The sequence below is a fragment of the Rhodamnia argentea genome, chromosome 5 (assembly GCF_020921035.1).
Source record: "Rhodamnia argentea isolate NSW1041297 chromosome 5, ASM2092103v1, whole genome shotgun sequence".
Taxonomy (NCBI): Eukaryota; Viridiplantae; Streptophyta; class Magnoliopsida; order Myrtales; family Myrtaceae; genus Rhodamnia; species Rhodamnia argentea.
This window is the reverse complement of record NC_063154.1, coordinates 6,657,409-6,678,540: the sequence shown is the minus strand read 5'-3', so window position 1 is coordinate 6,678,540 and position 21,132 is coordinate 6,657,409. Positions and strand designations below refer to the sequence as shown.

The window sequence follows — 21,132 nt, the reverse complement described above, 5'->3', positions numbered from 1 at the left end:
ACTAATGGCTGTGGGGAGACAAATCCACGTCTCCGTTACAAGAGGAGTTTCTGACTTCCGAATGAATTCGGTAATCATAATTAGATTGCCTGTGGCCGACTCCTACAAGATAACCAACAGAAACTAAGAAATCGAACAAGTCTGGACATCATATCGATCATGCATTGATGAGTCTGCAATTCTTCCTCACTTCTCCTTGGAGAAAGCTATCCGGATTCGTGAGGTTTCCCATCTTTACCATGGAATCGGAGAACTGCCGAAAGAAAGCCCCCGTGTCAAAAGCATACTGTTCCACAAGCTTCTTGGTCTGAATGGCCAATATACTGGAATACAGTTCCTGGTCAGAGTTCAGCAATCCCTCTCCGTTCAGGAGCAAATGGTAGTAGGAGTTGTCGAATGTGTAGGGCGTTGCATAGTCCAACGGCTCGATGTTGTCCTCTCCCCCTCCGGCAGCCGGGCATGCGGACTTTAATTTGCTGAGGTGCACCTCAGATAATGGACTGCCGCCTGATGTCAATTCGTAGTCCCCATATATTCTCGCACGGAAGTTCTCGCAGCGTGCCATGCCGATTGTGTGAGCTCCTAGTTTCGAATGCGCATATAGTTAGGGAAAATCTCGTGCAATTTACTATATACACGTCTTAATCAGTGCGCTTTCTTCTGTGGCAATAAGCTCACCTTGGGTGAGTAAATTGATCAATCACTTAAGAGGAGTAGGAACTTAATACTTACCGGAAAGCGCAACGGTGTCGGTGATAGAGAGGCCGAGGTAAAGGAACTTGGAAATGACGGAAATGAGACCTTGATTCGGCGTAGGTATGTTGGTGTTTGCAAGCTCGTAGCTTGCACTTCTCGAGTCCTTCCTCCCCACCGGAACATCCCAATATGGTCCGCCGACCTAGGAAGTACGAAAGAGGATCGACACTAATCACATTGATTTTCTGAAATTTCTCCTTGGTAAGCAAGTAAGAACTACAGAGGTTATAATTCAGAACATCATTTGACATGTAAATGAGGAATTCAGAGAATTAGAGAGAGGAGACAATCTAATCTATACCAGAATGACAGCATCTCTAGCAGCAATGGTCAATATATCAGCGCATGAGACAATTCTGGGGCAGTCGGATTCAATCTTGCTCTTGATCCTATCGATGATTTCGAAACCTTTTAGAGAGTTTATATTTGGGGAAGCCGTCTTCTCCCCTTGTAGCATGACTGTATCGTCCAACAGAACCGAGCCGTCGCATCCCTAATAAAACATCGCAACCAAAACATTTAGAAACAAACATTTGGGGAAGCTGTCTTCATGATGTTTGTCACTACTAACACATGGCCTTCATTCCAAAGTACATGTTCAATTTAACTATGACGGAATGGAAAATTGCATAGAATTACGACATTCGCGAAGCACCTGAACGAAGCAGTCATGAAAGTGTAGGCGGACTACTAAAGCAGCGCTGCGCGGATCCGAGAGCACCTCGCGTTCCATTTCTTTGCGGATGTTTTCAAATACTGTCGGGCATGAGGATGCATAGTGATCAAGTGTCAGCGGAGGGTCACTTGCGCCGGAACGTAGTATAGCAGAAACGAAGGCGATCGCGGCCAAGAACTGAGTCGCGGGGATTCTCGGACGAATCGGAGCTGCCATTCTTGGTTCTTTGCCTCACATCATTTCCTGAAACTGTGTGCAATTTATAAAGGAACGAACGGAGGAGAGAAGTACAAACGTAGACAAGTACAACTTCAGTTCTTGCATGGCTGATCGAGGATTCTTGCATGAAGTTTCCTTATAGTCAAGAGGGGATGCAACTAATGTTGTTCTGTTTGGTGGGTAATACCGAGACTAAATTACTTTTAAGTGTTGTGACTTCTGTGAGAGATAAGAGGGAGAGACGTGCACATGTTTGTAATTGTTTTAGCTTTGGGAAGTCACCAAACCAATCGCGATTATAGCTGCTATCAGTGTAATCGTTTTAGCCTTCTTGTTTTGTACAGAGTTTTCTGCGGGCGGGGTGGCCACCCTAGCCCGCCTAGACCCGAGAGGTAAATGGGCGGGCTTGGGGAATGCTCTTACATGAGAAGGCCCGACCAGCCCATACTTGTTGGCCCGAAAGTTGCTGCATGAATTTTGTGGGATGGTCAGGCTCCGGCCAGGTCAAGCCTGAAAAGTGTTCTCTACCGGCGGGATGGCCGCCCAAGCCCCGCCTAGACCAGAGAGGTAAATGGGCGGGCTTGGAGAATGCTCTTATATGAGAAGGCCCGACCCGCGCACATCTGGCGGGCCCGAAAGTTGCTGCATGAATTTTATGTGATGGGCAGGCTCCGGCGACATATTAAGCCCCAACGTTAGGGCTCGACCTGGCCTGACCCGACCCCAATCTGATGATCGACTCTATTCAATAGTAGCTGGTATGGGTTGAGATAACTAATTGATTTAAGCAGCTCTTCAGCGTGGGATTTATTGAACAACCAACCTTTATTCCAAATAGGAAAAGTGTCAAAAAAGTCTTAAATCTATTGCATTAGTGTCAATTCAGTCTTAAACCTTTTTTTGGTGCCAATTCAGTCATAAACCTTTTGTATTGGTGCCATTTAAGTCCTAAACCTTTTATTAGTGCCAATTCGGTCCTAAACCTTTTACAATAATGCCGATTTAGTCCTAAAAATTTTGCATTTATGCTAATTGAGTCAATTCGGTCAATTTTGATTGGAAACCACCGGCATGGACGCCAATTATCCTACGTGGCACGGTTGGCACTAATGTGGATTTTTTAAATATTTTTTTGATAATTTAAATAATTTTTAAAAATAATTTTGAAAAAAACCAAAAAAATGCTTAAAAAATTATTTAAAATATTAAAATAACATTAAAAAATGTCCAAGTTAGCGCTAGCAGTGCCATGTAGGATAATCGATGTCTATGTCAGCGATTTTCGATCAAAATTGCTGAATTAACTCAATTGGTATAAATATAAAAGATTTAGGATTGAATTGGCAACAATATAGAAGGTTTAGGACTAAATTCGCACCAATAAAAAGTTTAGGACTTAATTGGCACAAATGCAAAAGGTTTAGGACTGAATTGATACCAAAAAAAGATTTAGGACTGAATTGGCACTAATGCAATAGGTTTAGGACTTTTTTGACACTTATCCCACTCCAAACAGACTAGAATTTCCATCACAGTTGCTGCATTGTACGCATCCTCAAAAGTTTGAGTCATCAACTAGAAAAGCAACGTTCCTTGTCACTGATTCTTGAAGTGTACCAGAAGAAAAAGAATGTGAAAATGTATGGAAGGGTCTGGCCTCGGGTGGAGGGAGTTTTCCGTGCCTCCTACGCCGCCCAGGCATGCCTTTCATCTCCACCAAAACCCTAATTTTGTTCCTTGCACGACATTCTCGCATGCATGTGTCATGGGCTGATGCTTTGGATCGAGACCGGGCAACGACTTTGGCTCTTTGGATCGATCGATCGCCTAAGCCAAGCCTTCCCCGGGATTGATCATTCACTGGCTCACTCGAACCGAAGAGAAAGAAAGTAGGGAGATAATGTACTACTATTGTTGGGTCATTACAAACAAGGCCAGCGCACCCCTTTATATACTCATGTGAGAGACCCCTTGTTTTCCGAACCCTTGCCTTTTCCTCCTTTGTTTTGCATGTCTTGTCTTGCATGTTTGGATTCCTATGTTTTGTCTTACCTAGATTGTCCCTCGTGAGACTTTCACGTCCCTCATTTTATAGGATTCTCTAGGAAAGGTTAGATCATTACTTCGGCCGCCCCTAGGGGCTAGGATGAGCTTGGAGTGTTTCAGAACGCTAGGGGTCATGCCTGTCCGTACTCCCGGCTGCCTGGTTCATGGCCTGGTTTACGGTCCATCTCGGCACGGGAAGTTCATGGACCGTGGACATTTCCTTTTCCATCGCGAACTTCGTCTTCTCTGTAATTCGGTCATCTTTTCTAAGTTTGCTATACATTCGATTCTTGTTTCACACTTTACGTGGCCTTAAAATCAAGGATGTATGTCATGCATTAGTGCACCGCAATTTCCAGACCTTAAATGTTTCTTCCTTCAATTGGTTGCATGAGCTATTAAAAAAAAAAAAAAAAAACTTCGGCCACGTCGTAACGGATTAACTACATCAAAATAATCTCGATTTCTGCTATGTTTTCCCATAATTATGAAGAGGATTTGTGTAAGAAGAAGTCCATAATCGGGAGCAACTCTTTGCTCATTACAGACAAAGATGTACAAAAGCTCATACGGCGTAGAAATTCAGCTACCAGGCAGGTAGGTACACTTCTTTATTGCACATTATGATAGGTTTGCCCTGAAGTTTTTCCAATGATCATGTATTGATAAATCTGCAATTCTTCCTCACTTCTCCATTGACGAAGCTGTCCGAATTCGTGATGTTCCCCATCTTCACCATGGACTCGGAGAACTGCTGAAAGAAAGCCGCCATGTCGTGCGCGTACTGTTCTGCAAGCTTCTTGGTCTGGATGGCCAATACACTCGAGTACAGTTCCTGATCAGAGTTGAGTAATCCCTCTCCGTTCAGGAGCAGATGGTAGTAGGAGTTGTCGAAAACATTGGGCGTCTCGTAGTCCATCGGTGCAATGTTGTCCTCTCCCCCTCCTGCTGCGGGGCACGTGGACTTCAATTTGCTGAGGCGCGCTTCGGATGACGGACTACCACCCGATGTCGATTCGTAGTCCCCGTATATTCTCGCGCGGTAGTTCTCACAGCGTGCCATGCCGATTGTGTGAGCCCCTAGCGATTCGTATGTGCACACAATTAAGGAAAATCTGACGTTAATTTACCATATACAGGCCTGAATCATTGCGCTCTTTTCTCTGTGGCAATGAGCTCACCTTGGGTGAGTAATTTGATCAACCGCTTAAGAGGAATAGGAACTTAAATAATTACCAGAAAGCGCAATGGTGTCGGTGACAGAGAGGCCGAGGTTAAGGAACTTGGAAATGATGGAAACGAGACCTTCGTTCGCGGTTGGTATGTCGGTGTTTGCGAGCTCGTAGCTTGCACTTCTTGAGTCCTTCCTCCCCACCTGAACATCCCAATACGGTCCGCCCACCTATAAAGTACGAAACACAATCGATATTAATGACATTGATGTTCTGATATTCCTCCTTGGTTAAGAAGTACAACCACATAGGTTATGATTCAGAACATTATCTGACTGAGGAAATGAGGACTTCAGAGAGACAGGACAATCTATCTACCAGAATGACAGCATCCCTAGCAGCAATCGTCAATATATCAGCACACGAGACGATTCCGGGGCAGTCGGATTCAACCTTGTTCTTGATCCTATCGATGATTTCAAAACCTTGTAGAGAGTTTATACTGGGGGACGCTGTCTTCTCTCCTTGCAGAGTGATAGTATCGTCTAGCAGAACCGAACCGTCGCATCCCTGGTAAAAATCGCAACCAAAAGATAAGGAAACAATTCTCCCTTTGCAGTTTGATCTATGCTTCATGATTAATGTCACCACTGCCAAACGCTTCATTCCCAAGTACCATGTTCAGTTTAACGGCGAGAGAATGGAAAGTTGCATAGAATCACGATATAGACAATGCACCTGAACGAAGCAGTCATGAAAGTGCAGCCGGACTACTAACGCAGCGTTGCGCGGATCTGAAAGCACTGCACATTCCATTTCTTTGTGGGTGACGTCGAACACGGTCGGGCACGAAGATGCATAATAATCAAGCGTCAGCGGAGGGTCGCTTGCGCCAGACTGGATAACACCAGAAACGAAGGCGATCGCGCCCAAGAACTGCATCGCGAGGACTCTCAGATGAATCGAAGCTGCCATTTTTGGTTCTTTGGCTGACATGCACTTCCTGGAACTGTGCAGATACATATACACGAGCATACATGGAGAAGGTCCACTTGAGTTCCTGCATGGCTGCTTGAATATTTTGCGTGAAGTTTTCTCAAAAAGTCAAGAGGGGATGCAACCAATGCTGTTCCGTTTGGTGGGTAACATCAGACTAAAATTACCAAGACTTCTTCTTCTTCTTCTTGAGAGAGAGAGAGAGAGAGACGTGCACATGTGGCTGTGGCTCAAGAGTTTTAATGTTTTAGATTTGGGCAAGTCACCAAACCAAACGCATTACAGCTGCCATTAGTGGAGAAAATTGTTTTAGCTTCTCGTGTTGAACAGAGTTTCTCACGTTTTGGTTCACAAAACATGTGTAAGTCTCTTAAGCAACAAATTTATTAGCAGGGTTGATCAAGGGTAGGTGGCCGCCCAAGCCCGCCGAGGCGCCGAGACGTAAACGGGCGGGTTTCGACAATGCTCTTACAAGAACAGGCCCGCCCATCTTCGGCCGAGCCTGGAAAGTACTAAATAAATTTTGCATAACGGGCATGCTTCGGCAGTACATTAAGCCTGACTTTCAAGCCTGCCTTGGCCCGAGCCTACCTGATAATCACCTCTATCCATTAGCAACGAGTGCGGATTAAGATGATTAACTAATTTGGAAAGGCTCTCCTCGAACTATGCTATGCATGAATGATCTTTTCTATTTTAGGGGAAACAGCAAGTTTATACGAAACAAATTGGCTTTCTTATTGTACACAAGCAACCAAAACACAGTCATCTTATCTTCCAGAAGAACTACATCTTCTCTAACCAAAATCTAGTAACACCCCAATGTTCATAAGTAACATGTTTCTCGGGAGAATAAGAATCATATCTGAGTTCTAACACTTTCAGACACCCAGCCATTCAAAGACCTGCCCATTCCGAGGATGTGCTTCCGGGAGAGTTCCACGAACAATTCCATATGAGATGGTGATCTAATCAAGGTACCGAATCATAATGCCAAAGTCTCATAATAACCACCATGTCCACCTAATCATCACATCTTCTAATTACTGTAACACATGATTGAATGACAGACAAATCCCAGCAATTGGGTATTAGCTTCGAAAGAACAGTAGTGCAGCAACCTCTCAGCAATGTACATTTTAGTACATCACAGCCTGCACGACGAAAAGCGATCTATCAGGCTGAATGCCAAAAGTAAAAGGCTCGGTTTAGAATATTCACTAATGCTTAATGTAGGAGATATGCAGAAGGCAACATGCTCGGGCTATTTTTTTGAGCTGTTTGACTACAGTAGAACAATTAAACAGTAGGGAAGTTTTCTATTCACGCGTGTCTTGTCGAGAACAAATTATTCATGCAGCCTTCCCTTTAAAAGGTGCTTCCTGTTCTGGGTGGTTTAAAGCAAAATAAGAAACAAAAGCTTTTAAGCAGCCTAAATGTCCAGGTAAATTTTCAAAATCTCTTTTTACCTCCTTGTGGCAGTATCTCCATAAATTTTCTCTCGCTGCTCAATCTTCATGATCATCTTCACCTTCAGAATCTGTGTATGGGGAAAATAATTCATAAACACAATGACTAATTAGAAAAGTCTGGTGTACATCATAACACGAATGACAGAGTGGACAAAGCACATTATCTAATTGCCTCCTTTTTGTTTCAGTTACGGTTTTCTTTTCATGTTTCAAAGGAAAAAAGGTCCATCCACTGAGTAAAATGTTGATCAGGTCAAGTTTACAGAAGTGCCATGCAAGTTAATAGGACGAAGTGAGGGAAGAAGAAGTGGAAAATGTTTTAGCCTCCTTGACTACCATCAAGAATCCATGGCAGGGTACACTTTACAGAATTCTTGTCTTCACATGATGATTGCAGGTATCAAAGACTGATATCTGGGAAACTAATGATATACTCACCAGATCTAACGTCATCACTGACTTTCCCTCTTGCTTGAATTTGCTTAACGAGCATTCTATACATCAAGACCCACCAATATATATGAAGGACAAGCAAGCAGTACAACAGAGAGTTGAAAATATAGTAGTAGAGCGGTCCATCTACTCGGTGTTTTTCCTTGTCCAATGTAAGAAGAGCCTCATAGCTGCATGAAGAATAAGGATATTCAGGGTCAAAGAATGGACAGCAACTACTTGTCCACAAAATTATTAGAAAAAAAAAGGAAATAAGAACTCCATGAACAACAGTATTAAGAATATGAGAAAATAACTATTATAAAACAAGGGTGAAAATCACAGACTCTTTGCTCACAAACTAGCAAGAAGAGTCATGAAGGATGATTTTTCTGTAAGAAGCTCTGGACTCTTTACTTATTCAATTGCAAAACTTATTGGCAGAATTTATGAAACCTGGGACTGAGCCAAAAGTTTACTAAAATGGAAGTGCTTCATTGGGAGAAATAAAAGTTGGCGTCTTTTGGAAGCTCGTTTGAGAGTGGAGCTTTGGCATCAGCAAAAACCAGTTTTAGGCAACTAGAAAGACTTTGTTTTTCTGAAAGGTTTGTTTCTTATGAACCAGAAAGAAACGTGGGGTATCTGCTCTGGCTTATGACTGAGAAAAACACAAACTCTTACAACCAGTCTCTCTCTCTCTCTCCCCCAGGTGCATGTGTACGTGCCAACAGCCAGAATGATTTCTGGACAAATTTCCCTACCACCTTTTGTCTATATGGACTTACATAGGCATATCCACGATGCAAACATACTTTGTCCTAGATTTGCAGTTGAACATGTAGGTTTCAAGAGCAATCATTTGGTGAAGCTCGCATTTTCTTATGTACTATGTGGAGCGAACATTAGGAATTCCGGACACAGACTTTTAGTCATGTCCCAAATCTGTTCTAGCAAGCAGCCAAACAAAATTTGCACCAAGAGATAACCCAGAATTGGTTTTCTTTTCATTTTGAAAACAGGTTTTTAAAACCACAATTTCAGAAAGAATCTGCCAAATCCATGTACAAGCCATCTTGGAACTGAGACTCACCTTGTACTCCAAAGGATCCAGAAAGGGTAGTAAATGAGGCGCAATATTATCCAAGACAAGACAAAGAGTACAAAAGAGAAGCTTGCTAAGTTCTCAGCACCACCGTATTTGGACATCTTCCCTACCTCCAAAAAGACATCACTGGCGTCATGAAGAGCCAAAACAACTGACCCAACTCGAGCAAACCTGCCAGTAAAGATTAAAGGAGAACATAACAATAAGTGTTTTAGGAGACCATTTACACCTAATCTTCAGAAAAAATTCTCCACTGATCATGCTAGGCCGCTAAAATTATCTTATGCATCTAGATTAACAACGAAGGGATAGCAAACACAAACAAATCCGACCGATGGAATAATGCACTGTTGCGACCTTACCATTGTCTTACGCATCCAAATTAATTAAGACAAAAAAGCACACACAAACAGATGAAACGGCTGATAAATGCAGACTGAAGTTTCTAGCATTCCCTACTCAACTCTTAAGGATCTGATCCTATGAATTACTGTTTATAATGCCTAGGTTCACTGTTTATAATTCCTAGGGTTCACTGTGAAGGATAGTAAAGCGGCTACATTGTCATTAGCTTTCCTCATAACACTTTTAGAAAAATTTTGATTTTGCTTATTGAAGATAGTGAATGAAGGTGAACAGCCAGATCTTGTAGAACTTTATACATTCAATCCGCATACATGCAATTAAGACAAAATACATCACAAAAAAGGAAAAAGCTTTCCGGGGAAAATGCTGAAGTTGCTTAAAAGAAAATATTGAACATACGATTGGTTTCCCAGGTCCAGTTATGCCAAAGTTTGATATGGAACTATTAATTAGACATCTTGAACAGCGATTCTCGTAAGGACCCTGAGCACACCTTTCCCAGACAAAAAGGCACCTTCAAACTAATTGGAAGCATATATAGTGTGCTTTATTCCGGAATTTCCATCCTGAATTTTGTTGAAAGATCTCTCTCAATTTATCAAGTTCCATTTTTCATCTTTTGTTTGCTTGTTTGTTCAAGTCTACTGTAGAGGCCTTCTTGGTTAATTTATTTTTGTTACCTCATTTGGACATAAAACTCGCTAATAGTGAATATTCAAGGTACTATACGACTTTGCACTCTATAGTGGTAACATATACTAGAATAACTATTAAGAGAAGAAAAGGAATCCGGAAATAAGTAGAAAGTTACCTTAATATGTAAGACAACACTATAAGAGTGAGAGTTGCTACATGATGACTCATTGACACCCCAAAGTCAGATCGCCTTGTTTCCCAAAAGATCAAAGCAAATATGGAATATGCATAAAATCCAGCTACATACATGTACAATCCCTTCAGTTTGAACCTGAGGTGCAAAAACCAGTCAGGAAATTGCCTTCATGAAATGAAACAGCCAGACATGATGTTCAGAATCTCACTTAATTTTCTGGTCAGGCCAAGCCTGGTTTCCTGGTCCTACCCAAAAGTTCATCGTATTAGAGAACCAAGGCTCATCATAAGTGACAAAGAGAGCCAACACTTCAGCTGAAAGATAGTAAATACATTTCCATGCTGATTCTTTGAATTTCCTTATCCTCCTCTTTCTGTCATCTGTCTCAAGATCCATTCTCTGATACCCCTTTCCAAAGATTAACCTTCTGCCTGCTTTCTGCAAAGTTGGATGCAGACGTTATGAGGAATTCAAGGAGAAACCCCAAAGAAGTATATATCAAGAGCAAATGGTGGTGACAGAAAGGATGCACCATCCACGTAGAAAGGGAGCATAACAGATATCTTACAGATGACACATAATTCTAAGTTTCTTGTATTATGAAAAAATAAAAAAGAAAAGAAGATGACTGAAGCTTCCCAGATTTAATGGTAGTACTTCCTTGCAGTATATTCACCTCACGGATGAAAGGGATGACAGAAGAGCAAATGGTGGTGACAAAAAGGATGCAGCATCCATGTAGAAAGGGAGCAAAATAGATATCTTACAGATGACACATAATTCTAAGTTTCTTGTATTATGAAAAAAGAAAAAGAAAAGAAGATGACTGAAGCTTCCCAGATTTAATGGTAGTACTTCCTTGCAGTATATTCATCTCACGGGTAAAAGGGATGACAGAAGAGATTAAAGAAGAAAGTTCTTGCAAGTTGATTGAGTGCAAACATACTCACACAACCAGCTGCTAAAACATAATCCAGAACTAACAAAGTACATTTCTGGAATTCTGAATAGGGAATACGTAAGTAATCGGCTGGAGACATGCATAAGTTACATGAATGCCACATACATTTGAGATTCATAAAGACCTTCAATTGATCATTTCCCAATCCATGAGACCATAGAGCTCATGATCGCATTTTATTTCCCATTTTTTTGCAAGAGATGTCAGACTTTTACAAGACAAATTCTCCACTTTCAGTGCCGTAAAATGCTCGGAAATTTCGCAATAGCACCAAGGAGAACATTTTCCCGAGGAATTGTAAATGGCAAACAAGCATCTAATACACAGTCCCAAACTTTGCAATCTAGCTTCTGCAATACCACACCATTAGAGCATCCATGCAACTGCACATCTCATAGTAATCGACACGACACTTCTCTCTCTTGTCCCATTGGACAAACACCATCAGACTATTGCAAGCATCATAAGACGACATCTCTCTCTGCACCTTTCCAGCTAAATAGAAAATCAACTAACTCACGGACACAGTTACTACCGAAACAGCGAAGGGAGTCCGACCACTAATCAGCTCAGAAAAGGAAGGGAAGATCCCCATTCACAAAAAAGAGAAGGAGGCATCGATGAAGAAGCCAAATCACGGCACGGTGCAGCGACATGCGATACCTCGAACACGAATCGGTCGAGGACGAACCGGACGGAAGGGAAGAAGAGGGCGAAGAGAGGGAGGAGAGCGAAATCCGCGTACTCCGGATAAGATTCTCGCTCCCATTCCACGGACAGAGCTTCTTGGATCAACCCCATGACTTTTCTCGAACAAATTACTCACGACCAGATTCCAAGCTCCTGATTCTGGAAGTGGAACAAGACGATCATAGCGAGCGATGCTGCACCGTGGGAGGTTCGTCGAACAGACGCACGCAGTGGGGATGCCTCCTGGAACTGAGAGGACCCGGATCCTCGATAGGCTCAAGAACGAGTGGATGAGTTCGAGATCGATGTCGACCTGGAATGGAATTATATATAATTGTGCGTCCAAGAGGCAAGAACAGAAAAAATAAGACGTAGAAGAAGAGCAGGGAAAACGCTTTTTATTTGGTCAACGCCGTGCCGACGCTACAATACTGCCACGATGAACTCTGCTTCTCTCTCTCTCTCTCCCCTCTCCTTTCGGGAAAAATAAGGTCGTTCGATTTTCTAGTTTCGGGGAAAAAGCGTAAATTTAAGTCGTTTCGTGAAGAATTTACATGCATGGCTTTGGAAAATAATCAAACATGAGTTGCATGAAAACCTTATCGATATTCTTTCTCTCGAGAAATTTGTAACTCACCGTACTTTCGTTACGTAAAAAATTAAGAAAATTATGTAATCACGAGTAGATTTTTTACACGAAAGATAAATCGATACTGAAGCAAACTTAAAAAAAAATAGGCAATATTAAACATATTAAATGATGTTATGAATTACAAAGAACACTTAATAAGCGACTCATATTTAATGTCCCGTGACGTGCTTGATGTTTCTTCAATGTTTTAAGGTGGATTCTTAACGCAGAGTGACAATGTTGTCCCTGATGTATTACATTATAATTTTTATTTTTATATTATGTCAGTGGTTGATTAGTTAATCAGGGTGGACGCTTTGAAGTACATTGGAGCTCAGACCCAAAAAACAGAAGAAGATACATTGGAGCTTATGTTTCGGTTGAATGTACTTCCTCTGTCTCTCTCCTTGCAGTTCCTGCAACCATGGCGGAGAGAACTTCTGGGGTGTTTAGAAAACGGGGCAGAGGAAGGGTGAGATGGTTACTCATTTCTTCTCCACTTGCTCCTTCCTGTTCGTAAGCAGAAGAAGGTCCCGCCTCGCCCCTTTGAGGGGAGGGCGAACCTCGGCCGCAACATTACTAGATCATTCGATTTGAATTTCCGTGGTCTGCGAAATCTAAGTTTTGTCGAGCGACACGCATGACTTCTATGCAGTGAGAGAGAACAAGCTAGACTCCTCAAGCACTGAAAATGCCCGATTCGCCTGTGACATCACATCATTCGATGTTAGGAAGGCCGCCACGTCAAATGTAGTAGTTCTGATTGAAATTAAGCATTCGATCCGAATCGATGAACCGCACTGCGCCGAGCCATGATAGTTAGAAGAAAGTTACGGACTTTTTAGGCTTTTTTCAAGTTCCAAACCTGTAAAACTTAAATGCATCTAGCTAGCTTCAGCGCTTAATGGAAAGATCATACATGCACACTGCTCTCTCCTCTTTAATATAAACATCAATCCAAAATCTGATTATCCTTCTGCAGAAAATGCACAAATCATAGCATGATCCTAAATTTTGGACCTCCCGGCAATCTCAGACCACCCGGCATATCGATCATCTCACAAGTACGAGCTCCGAAGTAATCCCTCTGGGCTTGGATCGAAGTAGGCTGCCGGCACGAGCCGATGACATACCCGGGACGCTAATCCCGCGACTTATGACAGCTCTTCTCCAAGCGTATAGCCGGTGGACCAGAAAAAGAGAAACGAGAATAAAAACACGAAATTAGTAAGATACGTGACCAAGAAAATCTTTACCAAGTTCATATCCCAATCAAAGACAGAGACCCTGGAAAGGGATAAACGTAAGTTGCTTTGAAACGCAAGCCAAGCTGAGGAAGAATAGAGTGGAGAGTTGGATCATGACGTACCATTGATCAAGAAGGAAGCTTGGCGCATCGAATGAAAGCAACAGAGCAGAGAATGGAGGTGACGAGAACCCAGAACCCTAACCCGATCACCAGAGAAACCCCGGCGACGATCACATCCAAAGCGCCTCTCACGCTGAACCCCATCATCCGTCTCAAGCCCAGCATTTTCCTTTTGCTGCTCTGCTCAAGTTTTTTGTGGAATCTCTCTCAACTACACGAATCTGTGTCTTAAAAGTCATACAGGAAGCTTGTTTCTTTCTTAAGGATACTTCATTCCGGGGACACGGTTCTCGAGCTTTTTCTAGTGCGGTGTGTTGTGGCGTTACTGTCATGTCCATACATGATAAGCTCGAGGAAGAACAGAGTATCCAAAAGAACAGCAGAAGATAAGGAAAGGCGCAAACTTTAAAGCAGACGAAAGAAGGCTCGCAGAGATAATAGCAGAATTGTCTTGGCATTGTCGGCACATCTGGTTTTATGATAGTAATTATTGGGTGCAAAGGGCTCATGTCGGCGTAGTGCATGACAACCGTTAGATCGATCTGGATCCTACATAGGACCCACAAAAACAAATGGTCATGATACATCAGTGTCCCATGAACCCTCCAACAGATTACTATGTCCATTCAGAATAATCACAGCATTGCTCCAATGCCAACAGATGTAAGGACCGCAGACAGGCATGCTGTGAGGCAAAAGAACGGAGATTGTGAATGAATCTGAGTACTTCATCAAGCCTTTATCTACCCCAGTTTCTTCTTTCCGAACTTTAGCAGCGCATAGAATGTGCTTGTAAGCAAGTGTTTATTCGTGTAAATTGTGAGATGAGAGCGAGCTTCCATTGAAAAGAGTCGAGATGGTCCCAACAGATGAATTCTGACCCCGTAAAAGTAGTGTTTGAAGTTGACATCTATGCTTCCAGTTATATGTAGGCATTTGATCACTCTCTTCCGAGGTAAGAAGCCGTGTACTGACCATCTCTCCATTGATATCTGTTCCGCTGTAGATACAAATTTTTGTTGACAAGTTTCCTGTGTTAGCTTCTAACTCGAGCAAAACCAAGAGCAGTTGTATGACTAGTAAGTCTAGTATGTTACAGCCACTGAAGTGCTACAAGGAAAACGGGCATCTCCTTTTAGAGGTGCGGTACTTCGAGCATTTACGAGTAATCCGAGTCCGGAACGGCTTTTATCTCTACACAATAAGTGGCATGCCTGCTTGGGGAATACCTGCAGAATGATAAACTAGTATCCAGTGAATCATAGCAGAAAGTGATTATATTTGTGTGAACGATCAGGTGAAGACAGAGAAAAAGAAACATTACCTGGCTTTCTAAGAGGCTTTCTTATCGGCATCGGCATCCGTACAGGCAGCTCTACTTCCTTAATGTCGACGACAACTGCATCGGAGCTTAGAAAAGTTGTTGCCACAGATGCCGCGTGCTCCAAAGAACATCTTACCACCTGCATGTCATTTACACTTTGAACCATAAGCCTAATCAAACCTAAGCAAAATAAGCAAGACGAATATTACGTGTATATTTGGATACAGAGTAGAATGCCAAAGGGCACATGCATCAGCTATATCTAGCTGTGAGGGAATATTTTCATTTAAAGAAGGAAAACTGTTTCCAACCATTTGCTTCAGGATTGTCTACAAACACTTCTTCTGAGTTCAATATCAATAGTATCAAATCAGTGTCAAGAGTGTCCTGATACTCAGGCAGATTGAAGAATAACTTTTCTGGTAGTCAGCCAATTCAACATTTAACACCTCAAGCTACTACAATTTAACCTCCTACATATCACTTGCTGATCAGCCTTGCTTAAAACTGGAGAGATCATGCTTTGCACACAAGTTACATCTATAAGATTATGTACCTTCGTCGGATCCATTATTCCAGCTGCCAGTAAATCCTCATAGCAGTACCTTGCAGCATTATATCCGTAGTTCATGATGTTACTCGATAGGACCTGCAAAAATGCGGACCGTGTGGAGAATTGTGGTCAAAACACAACGTCAAGCAAAATTAGTTGACAAAGCACTAGAAGGCATGATTTGCAATTAAAATACTGGTAACAAAATGATGCATCTCTAAGGAAGTACCTTCTCCACTACCACACTTCCATTGACACCAGCATTCTTGGCTATCTGCCTTGCAGGGTAGCTTAGAGCTTTCTTGAAAATCTCTGCTCCTATCTGCATTTAAGTTTACAGGCTAAACAAGTTAAGATGTTTAGTTTGAATAATTGTAAGGAGAAAAAAAATCTGGAAAGAAGAAGGGATCTTATTTTACTTGGATAGTGAACACTATTGTTCATTTCATTTTGAGCGACTGGTTCTCTTTATTATATTTTTTTGGACAATAAGGAATAAAGAACACGTGTAGAGCATCAATATGATCTTCATAGGACATTTATTGTCCAAAAATCCTCTTAAAGTATCACGTTATCCTTTTATACAAATACAGGTATTCAATTAGATATCTAAGAAAAAACTTACCTTCTGCTCTTCATTATCTAGATATTCTTTGATGCAATCAACCTTTGTAGACAGTCTCAAAAGACTACAGCCACCACCAACTACAACACCTTCCTCAATTGCTGCCTGCAATACGCTAATTTACTGGCTGTGACATTGGTACTAGAAAACTGGAGTTGGTCAGAGATCTAAGGATATGATTATATACCTTCGTTGCATTCAAGGCATCTTCAACTCTCAGCTGTTTATCCTTCAACTCCACTTGCGTTTGAGCTCCCACCTTTAATATAACCCATATAATTCATCAGTTTGAATGGAAGTTAGTGGTCTCAGAATTTATATTAAACCAAGAAGCCAACAAGGAGATATACTCAAATTACTTGAAGAATAGCAATTCCTCCCGATAACCTTGCTATTCTTTCATACAGTATCTTCTGTTGAAAATTTTCATCAGTGTTCTGCCAAAAGAAAAAAGGTAACGCATTAGGTGTATCAGAGTAGCTACTATTAGGAGTTAGGGCCATGTCAAAAGTGTTAAGTCACTAGAAAATGCATGACTGTGGGCTGTCATCATCTTGTAATATTTCGCCCAAATTTAACCTCAAAGTTCAATATTTTCTAGTCTGAGCTGAACGCCGAGTTCTATTTCACATATAATGATTTTTTACCCCAGATTTTTGCAATGAATTTCTCTGTGTCGAGGAAAAAAATATGCAAAGAAGCAAAAGTCATCAGCTAATTATTCTTGTTAGGACGGAGAAGCACCTTGACAAGGCCTCGGATTTGAGAAACTCTCTCCTCAACAGCCTTTCTTGTGCTTCCATCTGTAACTATCAATGTTGAATTTTTGGTTATCACAACCTTCGCAGCTGTTCCCAGTACTTCCTTTGTGGCTTTTTCCAGAGTCAACCCCACATCGTCTCTGATGACAGTGCCTGTAAGACGAGTAAAGGAAACATTCAAAAGTGAAAGAATTAGTCTGAGCTCTGAAGTACAACACGCAATGAGACTGAAGATTTTAGTATGATGCGGGATATGGTACCTCCTGTTAATATGGCAATATCATCTAAGCAATGGCTCTTGCGTTCACCAAATGCAGGAGCCTTAATAGCTGCTACCTTCAGCACGCCTCTGAGCTTGTTCCTTATTAGAGGAGCCAGAGCTTCCTGCTCAATACCTTCCGCGACTACGAGGATTGGATACTTCTCTTTAACAGCACTATCCATAATCTTAAACATGTCCTTCGGGTTTGTGATTTTCTTGTCAACCAAAAGTAACTGTAAAGAAAATCCGTACCCCTTATCATTCAACCAAATAACAGATGGAGGTAAAATTATAGATTTCTACCTTGCAATTGTGAAATTCCACTGTCATCTTCTTTCTGTCGTTCACAAAGTAAGAAGACAGATATCCACGGTCAAATTGCATGCCTTCAACGATTTGTAGGCTGCTTTGGCGACACTTCCCCTTCTCTATTGTGACAACGCCTCTCCGACCCACTTGCCGAAGTGCGTCAGCTATCATGCTTCCCACCACATGATCATTCCCCGCGCTAACTGCAGCAACATGTACGAGTTCATCGTCCTCGACCTGTATCGTGGACATTTCTGTACTTCATGAGAAGTAAGCACCAAGATTATGCAAACTCTTCAGCTAGTTTGCAAGATTTATCATCACTCCCTGCTCAAAGCCTTCGCTGTATGTCATCATTTACTGTATTACGTTGGCTAACTCTGATAATAACTCGGAGAAGGAGAAAAAAATCTATTACCTCTCTGGACATCTTCTTCAGCTCTGTGACAAGGGCCTTTGCAGTCTTTACAATCCCACGAGAAACTTGAACAGGATTAACGCCAGCTGCAACAACCTTTGCGAGTTTAAAGTTAAATCGAAGAAGTTGGTGCAATGCAACGAGAATTTGCATGAGTCCCAATTAGTGAGGCTTGATCGAGTCAAAGAGTTCACTAAAAGATCTAAAATGAGAGGAGAAAAGCATGGGCCATCCAAAGATAATTGGCCACTGATGAAAGGTATGTTTCTCTCCAAGCAAAAGGGAGTCAATAGGCTATCCAAAAGAATGGATGAAACATACCTTCACACCCTCGGAGATCAGGCCATGAGCAAGAACCACGGAGGTAGTGGACCCATCACCAGCAAGTTCATTTGTTCTTGCGCCAGCTTGCCTCACCAATTTCACCCCGACATTCTCCAGAGGATCCTCCAACTCTATCTACATTTTCATATCACATCAGGGATAATCCTATAAGCATCCAAACACAATTGAAAGCTTCTACAAATCGCGTGATCCATCACCACACAAGGAACCGTACCACCAGTGAAGCTAAATTTATCAAAGTTGAACTATGAAAACACGAGTCTGATCAATTAATTTATAACATCTGTCAACTAACTCCTAAGAAATCCCTTTAAGCACCGCCACACCAGTGACTTTTCTTGCACATTCATCCTCCGTTAGAAGAAGCAAGAATTTTTTTCCCTCGATTTATTTGAAGGCACCAATAAGCACACAGGATCGAACCGATCCCAACGCACGGTCGAATTAAGACAACATCATGCGCGGAGTCTGACAATTGCCAAAACAAAACAGGATTCAAAGCAAACATGAGGAAGACAAGCAACAGGTAGAACAAGGCAATACCTCTTTGAGAACAGTCTCGCCATCATTGACAATCTTGGGAGGCCCATACTTGTTCTGCAAGATCACATTCCGTCCTCTCGGTCCCAATGTCAACCCCACCAGCTCTGCCACCAAGTTGACGCCAGCCTGCACCCAAAAGAGGGGAATAAAAGAAAGAACTTCAAAGCTAATCACGCATTGTGGGCTCAGACAAGGCGAAAAGAGGAGGAGAAAAGGAAATGGGTTTTCTCGATTTCGGGGTGTGTTGAATGAAATTTCAAGAGTTGAGAGTCCGAACCAGGAGTCTCTTGGTGGCGGAACCATCTCGGTTGAAGTAGAGCTCTTTGGCAGCGGCTTTGGGAGTCGATGCTGGGCTTGTGTACGAGGATGGCAAGTTCGGAGGACTCCGGGTATTGAAGGAGAGTGCAGAGATTGGTGTCGGGGAACGCGCCATGGTCTTGATTCGGTTCAGATTGGTGCAAAAAGATCAAAGGAACGGCGTGCGATTAAGTGCTCATCAGACTATTACCAGGATAAGATAGGCGCAGAGAGAGAGAGAGAGAGAGAGAGAGAGAGATATTCCAAAGGCAAAAATATCCAACTGATTTTGGCGGTATTCCAACGATATGAGGTAGGCCAATCCTTTGTTGCCGATTTTAAGCAGCAATTCTTTCTTGTTTTGTCAAAAGTAATATTTCATGTCATTCACCTCCTCATGATACAAAAGAAAAATATCACAATTTATCTGCAATCAAAATACATCCGAGATAACTTCAAAACAAAACAAGTAGCAAAATTCGGCCTTTGAGTTTTAATCAATATGAAATGTTGGAAATAATTCGATTATGGAATAAGTAGACGGAGTTTTAATGAGCTTCAGAAAATCATGTCCGCGGCGGTATATGTTACCCCCTCCTCCTTCGAATATAATGTGTACTCACCCGAGAAATTATTACGTGAGCACATCATTTAAGCTGTATTAAATTTGGCTCGTTGAACATGGCAAGTTCCACTTGATAAATTCATTTTAGCACGTATAGCAGTGTGGTTTAGTAATTTCTCATACCGATGAGTCTGAATCCTTCCCTTATCCTCCTCATCATCTTGCCTATGAGAAGAAGAAACAAAACTGCCCTTGACTAGTAGAAGACCATCCATTCATAAAACACTTAGCCAAACGTGAATGGGACTAATTCTAAGCGCATGAAACGGGGCCATCAGAGCAATTAATGAATCACATTAATAGAAAATTTCAAATAAGAACCTGAAATATTTTGATTTTCTTCAATAAGAGCATAAAGTGCACCTTATTCATAATAAGAGTCCGAAGTACTCTTATTTTCTCAAACAAGAGCTTGAAGTTAATATTATTTCGAATAAGGGCCTGAAGTTGCTATGAAGTCTAAAAAAAAGATATAGTCTCAAGGGCATTTTTATCATTTCTATTTGTTTAATTTTTTTTTCCTTTTCTGTTTTTTAAGAATTCACAAAAAAAAAAAAACACACACACACACACGAAGGCGGGAGTGGAGCTCTCGGCCTGTGGCTGCTGCCCCACCATTGGTGGGGCATCGGCAAGCCCCTCGGCGAAGGATGGCGACCTTGCCGGCCAGAGGCTCGCAGCCAGGGCCTGCAGACTTTGAGTCTTCCAAGTTCTCTTCTTGCTCGGTCACGACCAAGCAAGGCAAGGGGAATCAAGAAATGGGGAAGCTGGGTAAGAGGACGCAGGGCGATTAAGAAATTGGTGGCCAGGGAATGTGAGGATGGGGTTGGGGAAGCTAGGGCAGTTGAGAAGGAGAAGAGTAAGATTAAAGTGTCCCTAGATGGAATTGACACGGTCAAGTTCTCGTCTCCACCAGCCTCAATCTTATTTGCGGTATACACGATCATGTTGTCGAACAACTCGTCCGTCCCAGCCGCGAGGATGCCCCCTCGTTGTAGCTTTGGACATTCACACAAAATTGGAGTCGGCTCGGAGAGCTGCTTAGTTGCGTTGCGCTTTGATTTGGACATGTACGCGATTAGTCAATATAAAAATGCGTAAAGATTCATGGATAAACAAAAGGCTACTACGTCTTGTCGCTACATGTATCGACGATAAAGCTGCTCGATAATCTCAGTACATATTGAACAAGCTACGTGAACTTTTCTAACGGAAATCTCCATCTGAAATAAATTCAACTTCTTTTAGCTGTGCCGATCCCAGCGAGCCGATATGGACAATTGAAATCGTATTCTTGGAGCAGCGACCGTTCGCTATTGCCCATGTTCATGACTTGCAAACAGTGCT

The 21,132-nt window shown here is 42.1% G+C and overlaps 5 protein-coding genes across 7 annotated transcripts; all 5 read right to left on the bottom strand.

The window, feature by feature from the left end:
* Positions 1-54: 54 nt before the first annotated feature.
* On the bottom strand, positions 55-1,686 carry LOC115754943 (peroxidase 11-like). Its single transcript, XM_030694142.2, has 4 exons — positions 1,412-1,686; positions 1,058-1,249; positions 733-898; positions 55-582 (listed from the first exon to the last, which is right to left on the bottom strand). The coding sequence occupies exons 1-4, from the start codon at positions 1,646-1,648 to the stop codon at positions 158-160; spliced, it is 1,020 nt and encodes a 339-aa protein (XP_030550002.1). The 5' UTR covers positions 1,649-1,686; the 3' UTR covers positions 55-157.
* A 2,514-nt stretch (positions 1,687-4,200) lies between these two features.
* LOC115754934 (peroxidase 11-like) lies at positions 4,201-5,907 on the bottom strand. The gene is made up of 4 exons (XM_030694131.2): positions 5,608-5,907; positions 5,248-5,439; positions 4,934-5,099; positions 4,201-4,777 (listed from the first exon to the last, which is right to left on the bottom strand). The coding sequence occupies exons 1-4, from the start codon at positions 5,902-5,904 to the stop codon at positions 4,353-4,355; spliced, it is 1,080 nt and encodes a 359-aa protein (XP_030549991.2). The 5' UTR covers positions 5,905-5,907; the 3' UTR covers positions 4,201-4,352.
* Positions 5,908-6,578: 671 nt separating this feature from the next.
* Positions 6,579-12,160, bottom strand: LOC115754954 (ASC1-like protein). 2 transcript variants are annotated; one of them, XM_030694154.2, is made up of 7 exons: positions 11,697-12,159; positions 10,281-10,510; positions 10,052-10,207; positions 8,860-9,045; positions 7,776-7,960; positions 7,335-7,405; positions 6,579-7,019 (listed from the first exon to the last, which is right to left on the bottom strand). In XM_030694154.2, the coding sequence occupies exons 1-6, from the start codon at positions 11,832-11,834 to the stop codon at positions 7,374-7,376; spliced, it is 927 nt and encodes a 308-aa protein (XP_030550014.1). In that variant the 5' UTR covers positions 11,835-12,159; the 3' UTR covers positions 6,579-7,019; positions 7,335-7,373. The 2 variants fall into 2 exon arrangements, with proteins under 2 accessions (XP_030550014.1, XP_048134748.1); XM_048278791.1 differs by lacking the exon at positions 6,579-7,019 and having other exon boundaries at positions 7,333-7,405; positions 11,697-12,160.
* Positions 12,161-13,201: 1,041 nt separating this feature from the next.
* LOC115753679 lies at positions 13,202-14,316 on the bottom strand. Its single transcript, XM_030692402.2, has 2 exons — positions 13,724-14,316; positions 13,202-13,519 (listed from the first exon to the last, which is right to left on the bottom strand). Exon 1 carries the CDS (start codon positions 13,886-13,888, stop codon positions 13,730-13,732), a length of 159 nt encoding a protein of 52 aa, XP_030548262.1. The 5' UTR covers positions 13,889-14,316; the 3' UTR covers positions 13,202-13,519; positions 13,724-13,729.
* A 196-nt stretch (positions 14,317-14,512) lies between these two features.
* On the bottom strand, positions 14,513-19,403 carry LOC115754170 (chaperonin 60 subunit beta 4, chloroplastic). 2 transcript variants are annotated; one of them, XM_030693140.2, is made up of 14 exons: positions 19,141-19,403; positions 18,864-18,989; positions 18,297-18,434; positions 17,976-18,071; positions 17,552-17,794; positions 17,247-17,481; positions 16,970-17,139; positions 16,585-16,662; positions 16,413-16,484; positions 16,226-16,330; positions 15,830-15,922; positions 15,604-15,696; positions 15,048-15,186; positions 14,513-14,952 (listed from the first exon to the last, which is right to left on the bottom strand). In XM_030693140.2, the coding sequence occupies exons 1-14, from the start codon at positions 19,294-19,296 to the stop codon at positions 14,918-14,920; spliced, it is 1,779 nt and encodes a 592-aa protein (XP_030549000.2). In that variant the 5' UTR covers positions 19,297-19,403; the 3' UTR covers positions 14,513-14,917. The 2 variants fall into 2 exon arrangements, with proteins under 2 accessions (XP_030549000.2, XP_030548994.2); XM_030693134.2 differs by having other exon boundaries at positions 18,864-19,301.
* Positions 19,404-21,132: the final 1,729 nt, after the last annotated feature.